Source organism: Sycon ciliatum, chromosome 8 (assembly GCF_964019385.1).
Source record: "Sycon ciliatum chromosome 8, ocSycCili1.1, whole genome shotgun sequence".
NCBI lineage: Eukaryota > Metazoa > Porifera > Calcarea > Leucosolenida > Sycettidae > Sycon > Sycon ciliatum.
In genome coordinates, this window is record NC_088650.1 from 19,990,487 (window position 1) to 20,012,576 (window position 22,090).

The 22,090-nt window shown below is 45.6% G+C and overlaps 2 protein-coding genes across 3 annotated transcripts; both read right to left on the reverse strand.

Moving 5' to 3' along the window:
* Positions 1–94: 94 nt before the first annotated feature.
* On the reverse strand, positions 95–14,891 carry LOC135822264 (uncharacterized). 2 transcript variants are annotated; one of them, XM_065334991.1, is made up of 10 exons: positions 14,665–14,891; positions 11,284–11,454; positions 10,392–10,509; positions 10,136–10,279; positions 9,027–9,146; positions 6,000–6,238; positions 5,421–5,694; positions 4,609–4,920; positions 1,823–1,924; positions 95–1,711 (listed from the first exon to the last, which is right to left on the reverse strand). In XM_065334991.1, the coding sequence occupies exons 1-10, from the start codon at positions 14,695–14,697 to the stop codon at positions 1,407–1,409; spliced, it is 1,818 nt and encodes a 605-aa protein (XP_065191063.1). In that variant the 5' UTR covers positions 14,698–14,891; the 3' UTR covers positions 95–1,406. The 2 variants fall into 2 exon arrangements, with proteins under 2 accessions (XP_065191063.1, XP_065191064.1); XM_065334992.1 differs by lacking the exon at positions 1,823–1,924 and having other exon boundaries at positions 14,665–14,886.
* Positions 14,892–16,264: 1,373 nt separating this feature from the next.
* LOC135822266 (uncharacterized) lies at positions 16,265–19,057 on the reverse strand. The gene is made up of 2 exons (XM_065334998.1): positions 18,899–19,057; positions 16,265–18,412 (listed from the first exon to the last, which is right to left on the reverse strand). The coding sequence occupies exon 2, from the start codon at positions 18,339–18,341 to the stop codon at positions 16,719–16,721; it is 1,623 nt and encodes a 540-aa protein (XP_065191070.1). The 5' UTR covers positions 18,342–18,412; positions 18,899–19,057; the 3' UTR covers positions 16,265–16,718.
* Between the last annotated feature and the right edge of the window lie 3,033 nt (positions 19,058–22,090).

Genomic DNA, 22,090 nt, shown 5'->3' on the forward strand with positions numbered 1-22,090 from the left:
ACAAACTAACTCTCCTCCTCCATGCGCTCTAAAGCCGACCATTGCTACCCTCGGTAGCCATTGCTCACACCAATAATGTCACACAACGAAGGGGTCACGGGTAAAAAAATTCCTTCTGACAGCTGTTTCGCCTTTCAAAGGCTCGTCAGAGAAGGTGATACCGGTATTGTAATTGACATGGCATATATTTTATACGGTATATTATGTGAGCAAGAAACTAGACAGCCGAATGGTGCCGTTCACAGATTTATTGGAAGGAACATTGTTGGTAAATATAGATGAAATATCTACAAAATATAATATAGCTTTGTGTCGAATACTACTGTAGTTTTAGTTCTTGGGCTGGTAATGACGTCAAAATAAAATTTGGATTGATGCAAGTAAAACAGTGATCGTAAAGAAGTGTCTTCTTCGTTCCTACTATAGTGATGTAAAGGTCAAATACGAAATTGGAATAAATCTAGGAAAAAGAATATACTTTGAAAGTAGAACTGGATGGCTACAAAAGAGAAATCGATTCTGGAACAAATTTAATAATAGAATTGAAATTCGGGCAAGCTTTTGCTGGTGATGATGAACAGTGCTGTGGCATCCTGGGTACGAATAGTAACACATGTGCTGTGTGCATCAGTGTGCGTGTGTGTGTGTGTGTGTGTGTGTGGTGTGTGCGTGTGTGTGTGTGTGTGTGCACGCGCGCGTGCTCACATGTGCTTTTGCATATGTGAGGTGCCTCGTAGAGGAGATCTGGAAGTAGACGCTAAGCTGTGGAATTGCCGTAAAGCAGTGGACAGCAGCGCATGCCACCCCATGATTCAGAGGCACAGAGGACGCCGACTCCATGCAAGCCCATACACAATAATCAGAAGGTTGAAATTAGCACAATGGCCGACCGCCGTAGATAATCATTTCCAGACAGCTTAAGACCTGGCATTGAAAAATGAGTGGCGGAACATAGGAACTCCCAACTCTTACCGTTCGGAGCTGACTCATGAATCCATGTACTGTCACAGAGTGAGGATCGGTGCATTTCAACGTATCACAAACCATCGGTGAACCATAGTAGCGGGGTGATGCTCCATGCAGTGGTGACTGTTAGGCAGCTTTACACTGTTGCATTATTTGCACATGTGCACTGATTCTGATTATGTGTGTGTTTACCTACACATGCACTTGGTGGCAATAGATCTTTCTTGTTGCTCGCCTTCTCTTGTCTACCCCATGATACTATTGAGCCTTGTTTGTCCTGCCTGATCTGAAACGTGTAGTACTCAACAATAGTCCCAGGACATAAGAGTGACCTTGCTTCATTTATAGACGAGCTCTAGTTTGGTCTACCGCCAAAGATTGGCATGCAGGAAAATTTACAGAGAAAGAGAAGGATGTGCGCCGAATTGATCAGTATGGATTTAACGGGGTTCCGTCTGTTTACGTCGTACACGAGGAACTGGTTGTTGCTGCTGCCTGGGTGCCTGCTGCTGTAGCTGCTGCTGTTCTTGCTGTTGTTCATGACTATGATGTTGCTGTTGCTGGGGTTGATGCTGGTGCGGTGGTTGCGGCGGTGTAAGTGGCTTGCCACCTGGGCTAGGAGTAGCCAATGCAGCACGACTGTCAGCGTGTGTGTTTGCTGTGGTGGAGCATGGATCTGCCGAGGCCAAGCATCCACTCACACTGTAGTGGAAACCTGGCTCCATAGGTTCTTGCTTGAGTAGATCTGCAGGGAGAATGGTAAACAAAATTCCATCATTTGCACCTGACAATACCAAGACCTATGATTGTAATCTACCCGCTATAGTTGCTCATTACCAGTCCATGATCTTCTCACCTGCATTGTTTGAGTCTGAAGTCTTGATCGCGAGGATGGCGGCCCAGTTACAGATGCGGCTTTTCAGTCCAACTCCCACATGACCCGTCAAGGTCAGTTTCACTACATGCAGGCAAACATTCATATGCCTTCCTTCGTAGCTACATGGAGCTCGGTGAGACATACATATGTAGCCACTTTTGCAGTCTGGGAACACCATGTGGCAACTGGTTGCTTACTCGCATGCAGTAAACCAACAGGGCCCTGAACAGATCTCCCCACTGTGCATGGGACAGATCTCTCTTTCCACAAAACAGACTACAAACACTTTCTCAGCATTGCATAAGGAGAGATTCTGACATGCTACACCAGAAACGCTGAATAGAACATCGGAACTTCTCCTTCTTTAGAAAAAAAGAGAAATATTGGGAGATGTGCTCAAAACAGTGGCGCCGGCAAAGCAATGGTCCTGTAGCCTATATTGCGTACATGTGTATTGCTACGGCTTGCTTGGTTGGTTGCATGCATGTGCCACATGATCACACATGTGAGCAGCTGTACGTCTTATGCAGCAGTGTGCATGTTTAGAGGACTCTATCAGGTTGTGACATAATCACTCTATCAGGTTGTGACATAATAACTCTATCAGGTTGTGACATAATCACTCTATCAGGTTGTGACATAATCACTCTATCAGGTTGTGACATAATCACTCTATCAGGTTGTGACATAATCACACTATCAGGTTGTGATATAATCACACTATCAGGTTGTGACATAATCACTCCATCAGGTTGTGACATAATCACTCTATCAGGTTGTGACATAATCACTCTATCAGGTTGTGACATAATCACTCTATCAGGTTGTGACATAATCACAGACAAGGACTGGCTTTAGTACCCTGTATACGCACTGTACCGGAGTGCACATCCGGCGGACACTTTCATGCATATACACTGAGCATGGATTGCCCATAACAAGGGACCACGAGTGCAAACTCTCTCTCTCTCTCTCTCTCTCTCTCTCTCTCTCTCTCTCTCTCTCTCTCTCTCTCTCTCTCTCTCTCTCTCTCTCTCTCTCTCTCTCTCTCTCTCTCTCTCTCTCTCTCTCTCTCTCTCTCTCTCTCTCTCTCTCTCTCTCTCTCTCTCTCTCTTTAGAAGGTTATGTACATGATTGCAGATGATTCACTTGTATTACTTGAACATAACCTGTAGCTAGCCGGTGCAGGCTGTCGTAATAAAACGACTCATCCGTGTTCCATTCCCGTGCATGGTACAGTGCGTATCGGTTATAGCGTGGTCGTGTAAAAGAATATACTGCCTACAAGAATGAACTCTCATGTTTTCATAATCATAACATGGATTTCAAGTGCACATTTATTCTTACAAGCAATTTTATCCCATAGTGGAATATATCGGTCCTAAGAATGGACTTTTTGTAGCGAAACATGCCAGATTAGTACAAAGTGTATCGCATGTAGTAATAACATCTGTCCAATGCCATTCTGATGTGACTCTCGTTGCGTCGTAGTGCTGCAGATTCAACTGTTGTGGCCATGTAACTCATTTTGCATGGCCACATGGTAAGCCTATGGGACTATGACCAGCCACATGTACAGAAGTACTGCGTTGCATGTACGATGATCTTCCTGCCCCTGCGCACATGCATATGATATGCCACACTTGATTTATCGTGTGTAAGAAATATCGGAAATAAGAACAGAAAGTCGTTTTTCAAACACCCACGCTATAACCGATACCTACTGTACATGCATGGTGCGACGGCACAATGACAGCTGTCGCAAATCACACTGAGTATTACACGTGTTTTTTGGTGATTCCTGGTTAGCTGCTAGCTTTTCCCTACTCGAAGTTGTTGCCGCCGCGAAATCTGGGGGTTTGTGTTCGTCCTGGCGAAAACCGTGTTTTGATCCGTTGAGGGAGACGAGAGATACAGTGCGAAGACGTACGATCTGTCCGAGAATCGGCGAAGAAGAAAGCTTCGCAGACTACCCGTAGTGGTTGGGAACAGAATGGAACATATACCAGTCGATGCCTGTCATGGTAGGGATGACTGCTACGAAGTTTTAGCCCCATGCTCCCCAGCGCTTTTTAGCGCCCGACGATAATTACCAAATTTCATCGATTTTCCATGTGGATCAAAGCATAGTCTCCTCAATCTTCTCCAGTCGAGCAGAGTCTGGACGCTACAATGTCGAGACGCGAAAAGAGAACATGCATGAACACACAGGAGCATCACATGCAGCTGCATTCTGCCTTGACGAAGCTGAGAACAACACCAGCACCACGCATTTGGAAGACATTTCGAAGAAGACGAAGAACTACATACCCGTGTTCAAAAAAAGCCTCTGTACTGCGTGTGTGCATGCAGTATGCATGCATGCATGCGCGAAGAACGGGGTCCGCGGATCAACTTCGTTCAAAAATCATTGTGCCACACGGGTTGTATGATTTGTGTGTGATCATGGTCTTTCTTCTTGACAAACAAAAGTGAAGTTTTTCGATCTTCAAATCGCCATAGCGTCCTTGTCATGACTCCAAATCAGCTGAGACTTTGCAAGAGGAAAGAAAATGCCATGCTGAATCGATTGGTACCATTTTCGAAGGGTTTCCTTGAAAAATAAAATTTAGCCTGCACTGGCTACTGTAGCCTAACAGGCAGCAAGGTGGCAGCAATGGCAATTGTGAGCTAGAGATTTCCATATTTGTTCCCCCATGAGCTGAAGGCAATTGATGCAAGTCCATAACAAGTAACAACACAGGATCGGTGTCCAACCACCTCACCTTTATAGACTTGTGCCAGATCGAGAAGACCAGCGTAATCCAGGGCATGCAACAAGTGAGCAGAACATTCTGTTGACCCGGTGGCCAGCAGCTTCTCCTTAGCCAGTGACAACGTCCGGTGTAGTGCCAAGTGCCCAGATATGCGCTGGTTCACCACATCCCGCTTGAAGCGACTCTCGTCTATTCCCAACTCGACAGCAATGCCCCACAGGCGGAATTCTCTGTCATCTTCGCACAGCAGCTGCGGATTGAGTTGCACGGCTTTGGCAAGACCGTACAGAGTGCGCTCATGAAGTCCATGTGGCACTACTCCTGCATGGCATTGCCAATGGTGAGGTCATGGATGATGTCGTGACAGGAGAGTCAGAGAAAGAGAACATAGAGAATCAGGGAACTAGTGTCAGGTACACGTGATGGACAAATCTACAGCTGCTTCAGACATCATCATGTCACGCCCAACCATTCTCGGATGGATCATCAATGTCAAGTACATGTACGATGCTTTGGGAAAGAATTGAAATCCGGATAAAATCTCTGATCTAGATTTAAAGTACAGTCAAACCTCTTTAGGACGAACATCAAGGGACCGATGATATTTGTTTTCTTCTTATCCATATGTTTTACCCAGTGAATACACAGGGTTTTATCCAGTACAGTTACGAATGCTAGTTCTTCTTAGGCAAACATTTGTCTTATCAGTGTTCTTCCTAACCAGGTTTCACTGTACTTGAAAGTAATACAAATACCATGTGCGAGCTGATGACCCCCCCCCCCCCCCCCCTTCAGATTGAGGCTGCCTACAGCCTACTTACCAGGGGGTGCTGAAGACGAGGCGGTTGACATTATGCTGTGCCGATCTGAAGTGGTAGCTGCCGAAGACATTCTCATAGTGTTTAGCGTTGGTGGAAGTGTGCTGGAGTACGGTGTGTGCTGGAGTGGCCGATAGTCCGTCACAAACCGAGATCTGTCCAGAGGCTGGGTATGCGCTCTACGGGGTGGAGGCACATGACGTGTGGTTCTGACAAACTCCGACTGTAGATCCCTGCGTGGAACATGACCTTGCCCCAAGTGTTCTTCGTAGTAACCCTGAAGTGGGGACCAGCGAGACGGAGTATGAATAAGAGCACACTGCCGTTTGTGTGTTTGCGTGTGTGTGAGTGTGTGTATGTGTTTGTGTGTGTGTGTGTGTGTGTGTGTGTGTGTGTGAGAGTGTGTGTGAGTGTGAGTATGTGTGTATGTGTGTGTGTGTGTGTGTGTGTGTGTGTGTGTGTGTGTGTGTGCGTGCGTGCGTGTGTGTATGTCTGCTGCATTGCACAGGTTACAAGCCCACCTTTTTACCACCTAAAACCCAGCTAAACAGGACAATTACTCCTGGTTAAACCTAAGCTTACTTCAGACTCTTGCGTTGGTTGTTTTGAAGCAGCAGCAGGAGGGGAGTAGTTATGCTGATCATGATAATCACTGATTGCATCTGCTCTCGGCCGGTACAGCTGTTGGCCCAGTGTGATCTTGTTGGTCTTCTCAGAAAAGGCCACTGCGGCTGGAAAGTGGCCATTTCTCGGGCTGCAGGAGCTAGTAGATCTGGTCGCCATTGCTATTGTTCCTCTCTTCCTTCCACAAACACTACCACCTAGGGAAAGGCAAAGAAGAAATAGCAGGAAATTTCTTGCGACACTTTACCCAGATCAAAAAATAATAATGGACTCCTTGCTGCATCTGAAATACAAAACTTCAGTAGAACTATGCGCAATGCAAATCTCAAAAAACATTCATTTCATGAATACAGTATTCCGGCATGAAATCTTGACTGGCCCTTATTACAGCGCATGCTCAATAGATCGCTCGCTCAGATGCGTCACTGCTAGAATCATGACCGAACTGTGCTAGCAATGCTAATCACATTGTGTTCAGTAATGTCGACCCACTTCCAGGGCCGCCGGAACCGGGCAGGCTGGGTCGGCCATGGCCGGACCACTTTCCCAGCTGGATGATCCATGTGATTCGTGCAAAACAGATCTAAAAAAACTCAGAGGTACATGACTGTACTGTCGACATGTCATTTGCTTCGAAGTAGCTCAGGACTCCATGACGAGTTCTGCAGCATGACCCCAGGAGCTCACCTTCCACCAAAGTAACCACCAATCACTCCTATCCAAAATGCATGCACTAGTCTCCATTGGAAACGAGCGAAAACACCGCACAAGACAGAGGAGACCCGATCGAAAGAGATAAGATCGAGGAAGCCGAGAAAAATAATAGTTCATTCGATAAGCTGGGTAAGCCCATGCAGGGTGTACGCACGCGTGCACGACATGCATGCAGAATGTACACCAGGCCGTGCCAGGGACTGAGGCGCTAGGTCCTGGGAGGGAGTCGATCGCATACACGAAGAAGTCGACACGGGATCATAGCTACTAAAGTCTTTATCGATCGTATTTTACCTACTAGTGTTCCTTACGGTGTTCGATGTTCGATCTCTTGGATACTACCATTGTATTGTATTGTATTGCATTGTATTGAATTTATTTTACTTCGGTTGCTCAACAGTAACAATTAATTTACTACTGTTGAGTTCGAAACAGGACGACTGACAACGGGAACAAGTTAGTGGGAACGACATTTATTATAGACGACGAGACAAGAGACCAAGACGAACGAAACGACTACATGGTGATTATTGACGAGTGAGAAAAGAGAGAGAGAGATCAAGTCTGAACGGCAAGATAAAGGGCCTGGGTAGCTATGGCAAATATGGGCGCGCAAGTAGCTACCCAGGCCAACGGAACAAAAGGAGACAAAAGGTGAGTACGAAAGTGCATGCAGGCCAGCTAGAAAAGGTACGGGAGGAGGTACCTAACATACCACCCCTCCATGAAAAAAATCCCGCGTCCTCGCGGAGAGAAAAAAAGGAGAGAAAAAGATTTTAAAAAATGACTGGAGAAAAAAACACACACACACACACACATATTGCACGCGCGCACGGATCTCACGAAAGTGTTTACTAAAAATGCACTACAGATCATTCCTGTACTACTTATAGTGTGTAATAACTATTGGAGTTTGACGAGGAACGTGAATTACTAGTATTTTGCACGGCTAATACAGCCTAGTTACACTTTTGCTAAACATCCAAAAATTAGAGCGTGGCTCACCATGATCGGACCCCTAACTTGGTAATGTTTTACGAACACACGCGCGCGCACACACGACAAAAAAATTCAGGAAAATAAATTTGACGAAGAAGCATACAAAAAAAGAAAGAGAGAAAGGTAGCTGACCTGCATGGCTTGAACGAGACGAGGTGGACATAGACGAGACGAGGTTGGCGTAGGAGAGACGAGACTGACATGGACGAGACGAGGTTGACATAGACGAGACGAATGGTGGTTGATGACGGCTGGGCATGGGATGATCTCAGGGTCGTGGGTTCGATCAATAATCGGGCGCCAATGTTGAGTTCGAAACAGGACGACTGACAACGGGAACAAGTTAGTGGGAACGACATTTATTATAGACGACGAGACAAGAGACCAAGACGAACGAAACGACTACATGGTGATTATTGACGAGTGAGAAAAGAGAGAGAGAGATCAAGTCTGAACGGCAAGATTAAGGGCCTGGGTAGCTATGGCAAATATGGGCGCGCAAGTAGCTACCCAGGCCAACGGAACAAAAGGAGACAAAAGGTGAGTACGAAAGTGCATGCAGGCCAGCTAGAAAAGGTACTGGAGGAGGTACCTAACACTACTATAAAGAGGCCCAAAAACCGATCATAAAGAGATAAACCGATCATAAGGAGATAAAAGGAAAAAAAAAGAAGGAGCAAACCAAGAACTGGATGAAGCGAGAAAAACAACAAAAGGAACAGGAATATCATTTATATAAGCTCTATAACCTCACATGGCAAAAAACCTCTTTGAGTAAAGAAGGTCATGGTATCGTCCTACATCATGGGAGGTAAATACTAGATCATGTATATAAGAGCGGAATTCTGACCTCTTGGTACGATCCCTCACATTGTGCACATTGTGTGGTAGTGCATTCCACAACAGCGCTGCTCTATTTGTGAAAGAATTGCGCCCAGCTCGGTACCTATACAGCTGAATGGGGATGCTTAACTACTGGCAGGCCTTTCGATTATAGCATTGATAAATAAGCCTGATAACCATTACCGGTACTGTGTGGCTTATGGATTTAAAAAAGTTGTGTTTGTGTTCTTTGCCTATGATTTTGTGCATTTTCCAGAGCCTAACGATATGCCCAAATTTGCTCTGTTTCACATAAAATTTCAAAATTTCTCCTGGGGGAGCTCCCATCGACCCCCTGAAAGGGTGCCCCTACCACTCCCAAACTCCTTCCTCCGGCCCTAGACTGCATTTTGTCATGGAATCATTTATGCGGCATTGCAGTGCACATACCCATCTCTCTGCTTATTATCTCCATCCATCTGCTGAGTATGCCCACATTGTCATCAGGTGAAAGGCGGAAGATGCGGTCAGAGGTTTCCACAACCAGACGAGATGGAGTTGAACTTTGGGCTAAGAATAGCATAGAGATAGGTTTTACACACAAACACATGCACACGTACACAAACACACACACACACACAAGATGAAACATGTTTGTACGCATGGCGCACACGCAGCATCGTGACACCCGCACACACGGCGCACACATGCACGCACAAAAACACACAAACACATGAGGAAAGGAGAAGAGTGCACAGTGATTCAATACTGGTTTTCATAGTTGCATATTCCCCAAGTAGAGTATGCAATCTGCATTCCAGTAGAACACACAGGAAGGAAGCAAGAGCACTACTTTCCCGAGCAACACAATGCGTGTAGATGCCATTAATACGATCAAATTTATGCTGACACGAGCAATGGCTAGAAATCAACCAATCTGCATTGATTTCCACGTCATGTCTAACTGCCATGGGTGTGTGCTCCCGGAGGGGAAGGATGTATTGTCTCCCACCACCGCGAATAATTAACAGCCAATCACTTTGCCAGTTTTTTTCTAATTTTAGGGCTAACGTTTGACCAGGGCAAAGAGTTGCACGAACAAGATCACAAGACAAGATCCACTGCAGCTACTTCAGTAATCAAATCCCCAAATCACAAACGTATCCCCCCTTTGGTCTGTTTGTTTCCCAGGTTTAAAATCTTGAATAATTTTTGTTTCAGGATACAGCAGAGAGTACTGTGATGTGATTGAGGACGATGATGGATGACAATGACCACATATCAATGCACTGCATGGCTTTTCAAAGCATGTCACTCCTTCTCGCATCACCTGCGCACTCAGAACCCCTTTGATGAGGCAGTAGATATTCCTCGGTATTTTTTCACCGGAAAGACAGGCTGGCTGTATACTCATCAGCCCTCACTCAGTCCTCATGCGCCTGCCGATAATCCTGCCTCGTAGAAGCTGACTGCCAACGTTCCTAAGTAGTGGTACCCACCAAATATCATGCATTAAGTTGACAATGAGAAATACTGAGTGGAGTGAGCAGCTTACTTACGCTCTGCAGACATTTCCTCAATTATGACATCTGTACTGCCATCAGCTCCGAACGCTATTCTCTTGCGAGCCTGCCCGATTGGTGTCAGGTGCAAGGCAAGAAGATTACATCCCATCTCCTCGGCCTCCAGGACTCGACATGAAACTGCAAACGAACATGCCAGGGTACATCAACAGTTTGGACAATATGCAAGTTAAAGAACCACTGCGCATATGGCCGAACGAGAAAAGCCCGGGAACGGTGTGAATTTCCTTACTTTCTTTCGATGATTCCACAATGGGAGGTAGTTCGCTCTCCCGCACTGGATTTGCTGTTGATTTCAACCGAATCAGTTGGATCCGCATCAGTTGTGGTTTACTGTCTTTGGTGGAGGTCTAAACAACACCGGGGAAGGAAGAATAGTACACACACAGACAGACGGACAGACGGACATGCACATCACCAATAAGAGATAGCTGAAATGGGAGCAATATGTGACACCGACTAATACTGATACAGCTGTTTCCACAAACCCATGCCTGCTGTAAATTGTTGATTAATACATGTATCTATAGAAAAGAAAAAGGACCACGGAACTACAAGTCACGCTATAATGTCCACTAACACCTCCAGTTACTAAAGAATCAGCTCATGCGATATCTTGTAGTTCCTTTGCCCTTTTCTTTTCTATAAATTAATCCTTGGCTCCCCATCCAAATACATGTATCATGATGCAACTAAACAAGACCACAACAATGAACATGGGGTAACATTGAGAATAAGAACCTTTTTAATTAATGGCTCCTTATGCTGTAAATGTACTCCATGTGGAGGGCTTGAGTTCAGAATCCTTCGCCTCAGAAGACTAGCTTGCATTCAGCATTTGTGAACCATTTCTACGTTGCCAACCTATGCCAACACTCCTCTGGATCATATTCAATGTCCTTTCACTTTAAGTTTGCAAGTTGATCGTGGCACCATCACAATGTACACACTAAATTTGCAACAGCATGTTGTCAAATAAAAGCCCATGCTTCACCTTCAAGCAGCCAGAATTACACCATCATGATGGCTTTCAACCTAATTCGGATTTGACCGTGCGGCATGCCACAAACCAAGCTACGTACATGTACCTGTCCCAGAAGTTTCATTTTTCGACCTGACCTTACCCAACATTTTGGCTTGAACAGTCTACTTGCTAGCGGAGCTGGCTTACAGGGTGGTAGCAAGTGGCTTCGCGGGGCCGTCTTGGGCAGCTCCTGAATGGACATGGTATCTTGCAAGAGAATGCGCCGGTGAATAACGATATTCTCCATGCTGGTGGTGCCAATCGATGTGCTCTAGAATGTGTTTAAACATGCATGCGCACAAACCGACATGCATGCATGCCATACATGCAACCGTTCACATAATAATTATACAATATATGTCCGCAGATTGAGTAATGATTATACATGTACATACACAATCATAAACATATGCACAATCATGGGTATGCATACACATACACACATGCATACACATACACACATGCATACATACATACATACATACACACATACATGCACACATACATGCACACATACACACAAGAATACACATATGCACTTGCACATACAGTACAAGCCAGTGTTTAGCGATCATCACTGTCACATATGACAACCTACTTCGCGAGATCGATTATATTTTAGAACCTGCACTATGTACATGAGATAGCATATTGATGCAAAAGGATTGATCAACAGCGGGATGTGTAATCAAATGAAAATTGAAAAGCAAATTTCTCAGCACTGCGCAAAGCTTCGGATCTGGGGACAAAAAAAATAGTTTGATAATGACAGCTACCTATAAGAATTGTAACATGGAAAATGTGGGCACAAGTTATGCTATCAAGACCACCAACTAAACCAGATTTTGCACAGTCAGCACTATCGAGCAGTGCTGAAGCTGACTTTCACGCCGTGGAATGTCTCCGCACTCCTTGTCAGTTTTGTGCTAGACTGTGCACATCTGACTGTTCAAAATCTGGTTTAGTTGGTGGACTCAATCACATATTGTGCCCACATATTTTCCATGTTACAATCATAGTTTTTCCTTGGCTCACTATCTGAGACCTACAAGAATACTTTTAACCTGCTTACAGAAGAATGTATATGTCAGTTCATGCTTGCACTGATTTTGCATGAGACATCACAATTGACTCCACAGCGGAATCTCTGTGGGTGAATGCCAGTTTGGACGATACCCAGTGCCAGACCTCACTGATTGGTGGACATCCAGTTTGGATGCCAGGATATTCGAACTGTAGAGTTTTAAAAACTAGTTTATATTAGGAGAGACAATCCGAACCAAAACATATGACCCGTTTGTTTTCCCATCCTATGCCATCCTGCTACTCTCTTTTGCTCTTACACTTCCCATATCATATGGAAAATGCCTTGAGCTGAAGGTCATGGCAAAATAGCACACCTTCAAAAGGTGTGACAAGAACAGAAAGAACGTACGCTGTCTTCAAATGAAAGCATTGCCAGTTACCGCCAATTGACGATGAGAATGGAGGAAGCGTCCGGCAGTTGTTTTTGAGCTTTCAGCTTCTTATAACCTAGGCTGCATTAGAGCTGGTCATGGATTATCACAATACTCAACATGCAAGTCAAGTTTCAAAGGAACCCAGTATACTTTGAGGCAGATTAGCCTAATATTCCTACCGATGGACCAGCTGGAAGGGAGTATCTAGATCCATGGAACAATCCCCTGATAATCCTCCATGTACATGCAGGCATTTTCACAGCAGAGATAAGAGTATTGGGAGAAAGATTTCTCTAGACAGGTCTTTGATTTCTGAGGCTGACTTCACATGTACAGTAATTTTAATACACTATGATATTCAGAATCTAGCACCAACATTTTCTATAAAGGAAAATATCCATTCACATATTGATGATTTTGCCTCATGCCAGAAGAGCCTGCGGCTTTCCCATGAGGCAAACATGGACATACCACCTGACACATACAGCAAGGCTCACATTGCATCTCGATGAAACAAGCATTCACAAGTGCAAACAATCCAAAGCAGACACACCAGTCTCGTATTTCATAGTAAATCCCACTTGTCTCTTTGAAGGGCTTGAGTAGTGGAGTTCATGAGGAGAGAGGGAGAGTCTCAGAGGGGGAAATGGCCTCAACGATGCCTTTGGGTTTTTTAGAAAAGTACTCAAATATGATATTGTATTTCAAGAGTTGCCCGTTTCAGTTGTTTGCCTCAGCTGGCAAAAGATGACCCTAAAGAACACCATTGAGCTGCTCTCGTTTCTAAGAAACTCATACATCCTGGTATCTACCATTACACAATCATCCACTATTCGAATAGAACATTGTGTTCTCGGTGGATAACAGATGGTGAAGGCCTGTTACCTTCTCCTTGGCCTTTACACACGGATATTCACTCTGTCAGTGCAATCATGATCCCAGTCCAGGTGAACATTTATGATATGTTTCCGGTCACAATCTCCAAAAAGACATTTTTCCAGCAATGTGTAGATTAGGAACATCATTATTTTTACTGAGCCTATTCAGCTAGCAGCACTCTATGCCGAGATGAATTGGCCCATGACTGTACATGTACAGGTATGCATTTTGTGCTATTCCCTGGTGACGTTTTCAAACTTCGTCATCAAATAATAGGTACTAGCTGCCATCCAGCATGGGTCAACAGCACAAGAGCACCCCTCCCCCCCCCCCCCCCTCCATCTCCTGATCCCAAACTGCCAAACTGCCAAAGGTTCACCTGCAACCCTATGCCCAGTAGTTACTACGTACTAATCTACTATAATAATTGGTTTTATTGGTATTATTGGTATTATTGGTATTATTGGTATTACTTCACAGCGACTAGGCGAAAGGTCCATGTTCCTCGAACTGGATTGTATTATTCTATGCGGGGCAATCCCTCAATTACTTCCCCCCCCCCCCCCAAAATTCTCGTCTTCTTGCAACTGACATTATTAGTATTACTTTCAAAACGAATGTTTCCTTCTGTAATCTAGACCTACACTCACCGACCCAGAGCTACTCAAGAGACGCCAAGGCATGAACGATCCATGGTCAGCGGACTCTGAGGAGTGACTTCCACAGATCCAGGGGGATCCTATTTCTCAATGGCGTCATAAAACACAACACTAGGCACCCAATGATGCCACGTGCGAGTACCTTAGAGCTCAGAAAGAAGACGGTAAAACCGTCCTGTATCTGACGTGAATTACCGAACACGCTCGCCAGTATCCAACTATATTTTCGGCAGGGACAATTCAAGTACATCACTTAGGTGAAAAACAGATCATTTTAGCGCCTTAGCGGCCCTTGGAACAGTCCGCGACCATACAAGAGAATCAGATAAACTCCGAAGCAAGATCATCGCGGAACTGTCATTGACTACACGTCTCTCTTTCACTCTCACCCCTATGTCCGCTAGAAATATTCAAGTTACCTGCATACTTTCGTATGCTGACACGTCCACAAATCACAGTAACTTTCACAAACTGACCACCTACCATGATGACGCCCAAGTCGAACCCGTCGTCCATGCCGGCGGCTGCATTCTTTACTTGGAAAGCTCTCACATATCAGCGTTTGCCCGGTCCGCCAATGCCAGGTCCCATAGTCTCACCACAAAGACTACCGGTAATTCCACGGCTACTCGTAAACACTCGTCTTCTTTCTGAGGAAGATTTGTGGCGTTTCCAGGACACTGAGGAATAACAGAGTGTGAGAAGAAGAGCAAGAGAAACATGAGTAGGGGTTTTGGAAGCATCTGCAGAACAGATACGCATGCACGACGGAAAATCCGCACCTGCACTCTGTAGCCTGAGCTCATGAGTGACGGCACGCTACGGCGGGAATAAACACTAGCTTCCGTACCTGCCAGTGGCAAGTACAGTTCTGGCGGGAGACCTGATCCACGTTCGAGTGAACACTGACTCTGTGTGTTGTGCTAGGGTTGCGTATCGCCCGGCGCTGGTCATGTCAGTGCAGTGGATATCTGCCGTACAGCTAAGTGCACGCCGTTGCCACCGGCATCAGGGCCCTGACCTGGGCCGACGAAAGGCTTTTTCCCCACATGAAGTCCGTATCCATGTCCAATGAGTGCGGAATGCAGCGCCAGCGCAAGTGAAGTCATGTCTTTCGTACCGAGCTCCTGTCCTTGGCTTGGAGGTTTAGAGGTAGAGGTCTACACTCTCTCATACCCGCAGTACAGTACGAGACGTTGTGGCCTGAAGCCACACGGTGTTTATCATTATCGCGATATTGGATCTCTGGGACTGGGGGTAGAAGTTGCATTGCAGGAACAGGGAACGCGGGAATAATCAGCCAAGACACCGGCCACGACCAGCACGATTAGTACCAACGAAACATTGCTTTTCCGGATGACAATCCGCTGTCTCTGAACCACGCTTTGCAAGAGGATTTCCAAACTGCAAACTGTGCCTTCATCTTAGCCTCGCTATAACCGGCATTCATAGGCCCGAGGCGAATACTTACTATACACGGTTCCTGCGACTGTGACAGCGCCGAAAACCACTGAACAAGCTGCTCGGAAGTAGGACCCGTGAGTCGTGACACATGGACCGAGTTTAAATCCACCCTCCACACCCAAGTCCAAATCCGGAGTTTACTGATTGTTAGAACGAGACATGATTAAAAACAATGAACAATGATTAAAAATCAGGCCCGGCGGAACAGGTCAGTTTGGTCAGGCCATGACCGGACCAACTTTGTGGCCACCAGCATCATGTGTTCACTGCCGAGGAGGTCATGCCTACCCGCCATATCATACACAAAGTATGAACGGTTAGGGTGTGGCCGGACCGTTCGAAAACTGCTTCCGCCGGTCCTGAAAATAATCATCATTCTACTGTTGTGGACATGGAAATCCGGTCGCATGTCTAGCGGCCCCAGGGCGCTGGCCATGCAGCCGGGGATAAGCGGTAGACTCTACACACGTACACATGCATTTAATATTTATGCGCTGAAGCGGGCTGGTCGCATCGGATCAACATGTGCACTGCACGCAGCGTTCTGTACGCGCTGAGGGCGCCGGCCCCGGTCATCGACTGGATTTCCATGTCCGCTACAGTAGCAACACGTACCATATTCGTGATATTGTAGTGCAAAGAAATCCACTGTCTGCCTCAACCCCCTTCGTAATTGCTGTCCTATACAATATCAGTGTTACGCAGCACTGAGGTCCTAAAACGTGATGTACAGTATTCAAGCCGAAGGAATGAGCAGTAAGCATAGTCAGGGTGCAAGAGAACGAGCATAACAGTCAGCGAATGGGGCCACTGCATGCTACAGCTCAAATTTGAACGGCAACAAGGGACGCCTGAGGAAAAGCAAGGTGAAAAGATTCCTGTGACGCTATGACTACAATGCAGTTTAAATATAAAATGCTGCGAGAAAACTGAAGAACTTGCAATCCTCCGATCCGAACTAGATTGGGGTTGAACCGCGATTACACTAATAGCGATTCCCCTCATCACATGATGAGAGTTAACTAGTGCTTGATCCCTTCTAATGAGATAACAGCAATGGTTCTATTCTATTGCTAGTTACTCGTGCTTGGTGGAAGAAAACCAGCATATTGGTGTGCTCTGGTGTAGAATTGTTGATTCATAGCCAGCAGTGCCATAGCTTGGTTGTAAATCATCTTGTCCAATGCAGGATTGCCAGTCTGGCCTGGTGCAAACGTCTGGGAAAGCTGAGGCGATGCTTGGAGGTGTTGAGGAACAACGGAAAAGATCGGAAGACCTCCGTTAAGCTGCTGTGGTTGCAATTGCTGCTGCTGCGGCTGAGGGGCTGGTACGGCTGGATGTTGCTGAGGGGCTGGCATGGCTGGATGCTGCTGCTGCAATGGTGGAAAGGCAGCAATTGGATACTGCACACACCTCGCAGCTCCTGGATGCATGAACTGTGGTACCGTGGTCGGGGGTGCTGCAGAGCTGGCATTCACTGGAGTCTGCATAACGTTAGCTTGTGACCCTGCCACCATTGGTAGTGATCCTGCTGGAGAGTGTGAAATAGCAGGTTGAACATACCCTGGATGTGATGAAACAGCGCTAGGCAGTCCTACATTACCTGCTACAGCGTTAGCTGTGGAGTAGGCAAGCACCTGTGGTGCTGGTTGAGTATTACCGCCTGTGTTGTCTACTGGTTCCCGATGTGTAACAAATACCACTGAAGAACTGGGCTGATGTGCTGATGTTAATTGCAGCCCTGACACGGACTGAATGTTTGGTGACACTGACTGAATAGCACTTTGATCTTCGGCCGAGGGCGGTTGATGATCAGAGGCAGGAACGTGTTGAGCAGAATTCGACTCCGGCAGTTCAGGTGGGAGATCATCCAAATCATCATCACTATCATCCTGGCTTGAATCCGTATCAATGTTGCCATCTTCCCTGACTTGTCCTGGAGTTGGGTCGTTCCCATCATCATTATCATCGCTGGATGGTTCCGACGAGCTTTGCCTATAATCCTGAAGAAGATTTGTCAGAGCATTAAATGCATTCCTGTCAGAAGGACGGTCCTGGGTTGAAGTTCGCATAGCAGAATTCGGGCTGGTCCCAGATTGTCCCTCGTTTGTAGAGCTAGCTTCCGGTATAACTGGTGATGCAGGGTGTGTAATCCTAGCATCTACCGCTGATCGTTGCGAATCACTGAAGGCAGGTGATATCGCCACGACGGGTGTAACCGGGTGATCGGTATGCCTTGTCTTGCTTCTATCATTGACGCTCCCTGTGTTGAAGCCGAAGTTGCTTCTACTTCTGACCCGCGTAGGATTCCGCGTCCAGCTTAGGGAATGCTTAAACTGCGGTATCGCTAGGCCCATGATCAATGATTCTGTTCTCAAAGAAGGACCGGTCTGGGAAGGAGCTGGTGGAGTCACTTCGTCCGCCGCTTCATTTTCCGCAGCCAGACAAGAGGAGCTGACGAGTTTGGACATTGGTGGAAGTAATGTAGCGATATATTCGCTAGATCCCTTGTCCAGGGGCAGGGGCAGGGGTAGTGGTACGTTTCTCTTCTTGCGTTGTGGCAGGTCTTGATCTAGACCATGTTGCACCTCTTGATATCTCCTTTTCCCGTTATCTTGCCGTGCAGTGCTATCGATTGATGCGACGGTCATTGGAACTGCGTTGCTGTCTGCATCTTCCATACCCACCAGCGCCATATTCGACTGTGAAATTCACTCGGACAGGGGCCATGCTAGCCGATTTCAGCAGCGGTACGTGCGAGTGGCATCTGATGGAAGTGAGAATCGCGGCCAGTTCAGGATTTCAGCGACATGTGTGTGAGAGCACAGAGAGAAAATGAACACAGAGCAAAAATTGTTCTAACAAGGATAAGCATATGGGAGGCGAATATTGCCAGTCAAGAAGGAGACGCTAGCGAGTAAGTTACTAGTTTAATTGGCGTTCAAAGCCTTGAACACAATGATCATCCAAGGAATTTGAAATATCGAAAGTGTGTTTGCTTCTAAAAGTAATATGGTAAGTAGAAACAACAACGATCGCATAAGGGAGTAACAAGGATATAGAAACATTGCCTGCAGGAACAGATTATGAATGAAAAAGACTAAAGAGTCTAACTCGATGGCAATTATATTCGCTATGCTCCGTGTGTCTTGCCAATGTCTTATGGACCCTAACAGTGCCATTGAGCCTAGAGTTGAAGCAACTTGCCTCTTAGTATTCGTGTATGGGCCTGAGAGATAAAGGAGAAACTTACACATCCCGTTTTTTCGTCCTACCGATGGCTGATTCTCAAACGTTTCTGCAATGGCGTTCCTCTGCCAGTCGTAGATCTGTCCTGAAAAAGTAAGTTCATCAGATTGAGCTTGTTTTATACTCGCACCCGATACGTCGGACCTACACGGTACAGTCGGGCGCCGAAGAACACCCAGCCTTGAATGTTATCAAGCACAGCATACCAATGTATACAGGGTGACTCAACTATGCATGGTCAGTAATACACGAAAGTAGAAACGGTCTAGGCTAGGAGGCTGACCCCCCAGTTCTTCGGCGACCGACCGTACTGTACTACTATCGTTAGATTTCCCTTCCATACCGTCCAGAAGCCGGAGCAGCATTACGCACCGAAGTCAGGAGTATTACATGCCTTACTAAGAATGTACTCCCCGAGATTGTTGACAGTACTCATTGTGACGCTTCCGTCTGTCAAGCTCTTCTCAACGGATTGTTGAAAGTTTCTATAGTATTGAATGGCATATTGTACAACTGAAGCACATCACTAGGCAAGCAAGGCTATTTCTATACATTATCCTGATGGCTATACCTGTCAGTGGCTCGCTGAAAGCCTGCCTGTGTTGTGATATATGTACATGTCGTAGCGTTGTGTGTGCGAGCCCATCCAGGTAAAGCACGCTGTTGAAGAAAGCAGTTGATGTGGTGGAAGCCATTCGGCCCGCAGAACTGGAAGCCATGACCAATTCACTCCAATCCTCTTGTAACCATCGTGTCTTGCATCAATGTGGTAATGTTTGAATTACATTTCAAATGAATCATTTTTCATTTTGTTGCAATCACTACTTATCCATGCCGGTTCCTTTTTTCTTCTCCTCCCCTTCTCCCTTCCTTGCCGTGGTTGGCTAACACCCTCTCTCTTTGTATTGGCCGGTGTTCTCACTGTGCTATGAGATGCTGTAATAAAATTAATAAATAAATAAATAAATAATAATCGACGAGGAGACAATAGTCGTAAAATGGCAATAAATAAGATAAATTGTGCACTCATAACAACAGCAAAAATGAAGAAAGTCAAGTTCCATAACGTTTTCTTGTGACTGTCATCAGTGAAACGCCGTCACATAAAAAAAATTAATGTAATAACTAAAACACACACTTATATACATGTAGCTAATATGGTTTCAGGTAGAAATACAGCAGCTAACAAGTACAAAAAGCGAAGTTTGCACCTTTGCAATGTGTGAATATGGTGAATACAGAAAGAAAACGTTGTATCACTCACACTCTTCAAGTAATACACACGCACCATTACATTCATTCACACAGTATCACATTCATCTGCCACTACCTTTCTCACATACACTATATTCACACATTGCAAAGGTGCAAACTTCGCTTTTTGTACTTGTTAGCTGCTGTATTTCTACCTGAAATCATATTAGCTACATGTATATAAGTGTGTGTTTTAGTTATTACATTTTTATGTGACGGCGTTCCACTGATGACAGTCACAAGAAAACGTTATGGAACTTGACTTTCTTCATTTTTGCTGTTGTTATGAGTGCACAATTTATCTTATTTATTGCCATTTTACAAATAAATAATAAATAAATCCGATGGGTTTAGCTCTCTGCATGACACAATTATCATTTCAGTAGTGAAGATGAATTGAATTCATAGGTGGTGTTGATGGTAGGGTCCAGCGGATTCTGCCGGCAGAAAAATTGGCAGAATTCGGTACTTTTTCTGTTAAGTTTCATGCATGTTTGGTATGTGGATAAAGAAATGGAGCAGAATTCGAGGAATTGCCCGCCATAAGGTTTGTATGGTTCTGCCACTTTTACTGCTTTTCGAGCAGAATCTGCCACCTTTTCGAGCAGAATCCGCCGGTCCCTAGTTGATGGTAGTACTGAGGATGTATCCAGTGCCAAGGTTGATCACTGAAGCTGCTTGAACCATTACTAGCCGTAGAAGTGATTGTAAAGTTGGAACATTGCTCAAAACACTGCTGTCTCCGTCGCGCAGTACATGAACTTACTTGTACATTGCCGTATAATTTTTAAATGAACCATTACGTCATGAAGATTAATTCCGGATTCTAAATGCACACTGCATATCGAAAACACCATCAGGACCACCTCTATCATCGAGAAATGATTGGTTTCTGCACGCACTTGCAATGATTTACCTGCTTTACTAGGAAATGGAGAAGACTCACATCTCCATAGCGAAATATAGTGGAATGGCAGTACACTGCATACAATGTATCACTGATGACCCGGTACCCATGGTCATCTTACGTGGGATTTGAAACCACTGTGTGCGTGTGTCCCGTGAGATGGGGAGAATGCAATGCCTACCCCACGTGCCATGTGGTGTAGTGTCATCTTCATCCAATAATAATAAAGACTTCGAAATTTGCAGCCAAGAGCGAACGTCGATAAATTCATATGAAGATGTGACTAGCCTGCAGCCTGTGCCTGGGCACAATACAGAGCACATTTCGACAACTTCCTGCTATAGCTTGCCCGATTTGTCCAGCTTTGCGACATTTTCCGGGAGCAGGAACCACGTACTAAATTTCATGATAGAGTCATGATTGACACATGATTAGTGTTTTGACAGTTGAATTACAAATCCACTACCTCCGTGGACTAGCGCAGGATTTTCTGCGAGTATACTAATCGTGCGGAAACTGTTGATTTCAGTTAATTGCCTGTTGGGAATGCACCAGAACGCTGACGAACGTTGACGCCTTGGCAACCAGGACGCCTGCGATACGAATTCAGATGGGTTTGCTACTTGAAGCAGGGGACAAACACAATGTACTACGTGATTCTGGTTACATATTTTCTGTCTACACCCGACGCAAAGGCGATGAAAGCACTCAGTCTAGAAAATTTATGGAACGTTGCTTTTGAGGAGCCCGATGCTGGTTCTTTATGACTTTAGCCAGACGATAATCAGAATTATTATCCCGTCCAGTCACGTGTGTGGATTGGTTGTCCTACATGTACATGTACGTCACAGCCAGCCCGGAGCCATGGCAATGCTGACTTTTGGATCTACATTATACATGTACAGTCAGTACTTGGATCCGGTGTTTGTATGGATCCGTACACGTCGTTTGGGTGGATTTCCTTCACAGCATCAAAGACAAAGGGCAAAGCGTCGCCTATATTCCGGCATTTTGCGTGAAGGTCCCATTTCAGTA

What these genes read in the sequence shown, in the direction of transcription:
- LOC135822264 (XM_065334991.1), bottom strand. Translation starts at nt 14,697, where the DNA reads ATGGACGACGGGTTCGACTTGGGCGTCATCATG. An exon ending in TGTGGAATCATCGAAAGAAA is followed by an intron (nt 10,280 to 10,391) that starts GTAAGGAAATTC and finishes GTTCGTTTGCAG; the next exon opens with TTTCATGTCGAGTCCTGGAG. An exon ending in CTCGTCTTCAGCACCCCCTG is followed by an intron (nt 4,921 to 5,420) that starts GTAAGTAGGCTG and finishes AATGCCATGCAG; the next exon opens with GAGTAGTGCCACATGGACTT.
- LOC135822266 (XM_065334998.1), bottom strand. Translation starts at nt 18,341, where the DNA reads ATGGCGCTGGTGGGTATGGAAGATGCAGACAGCAACGCAGTTCCAATG.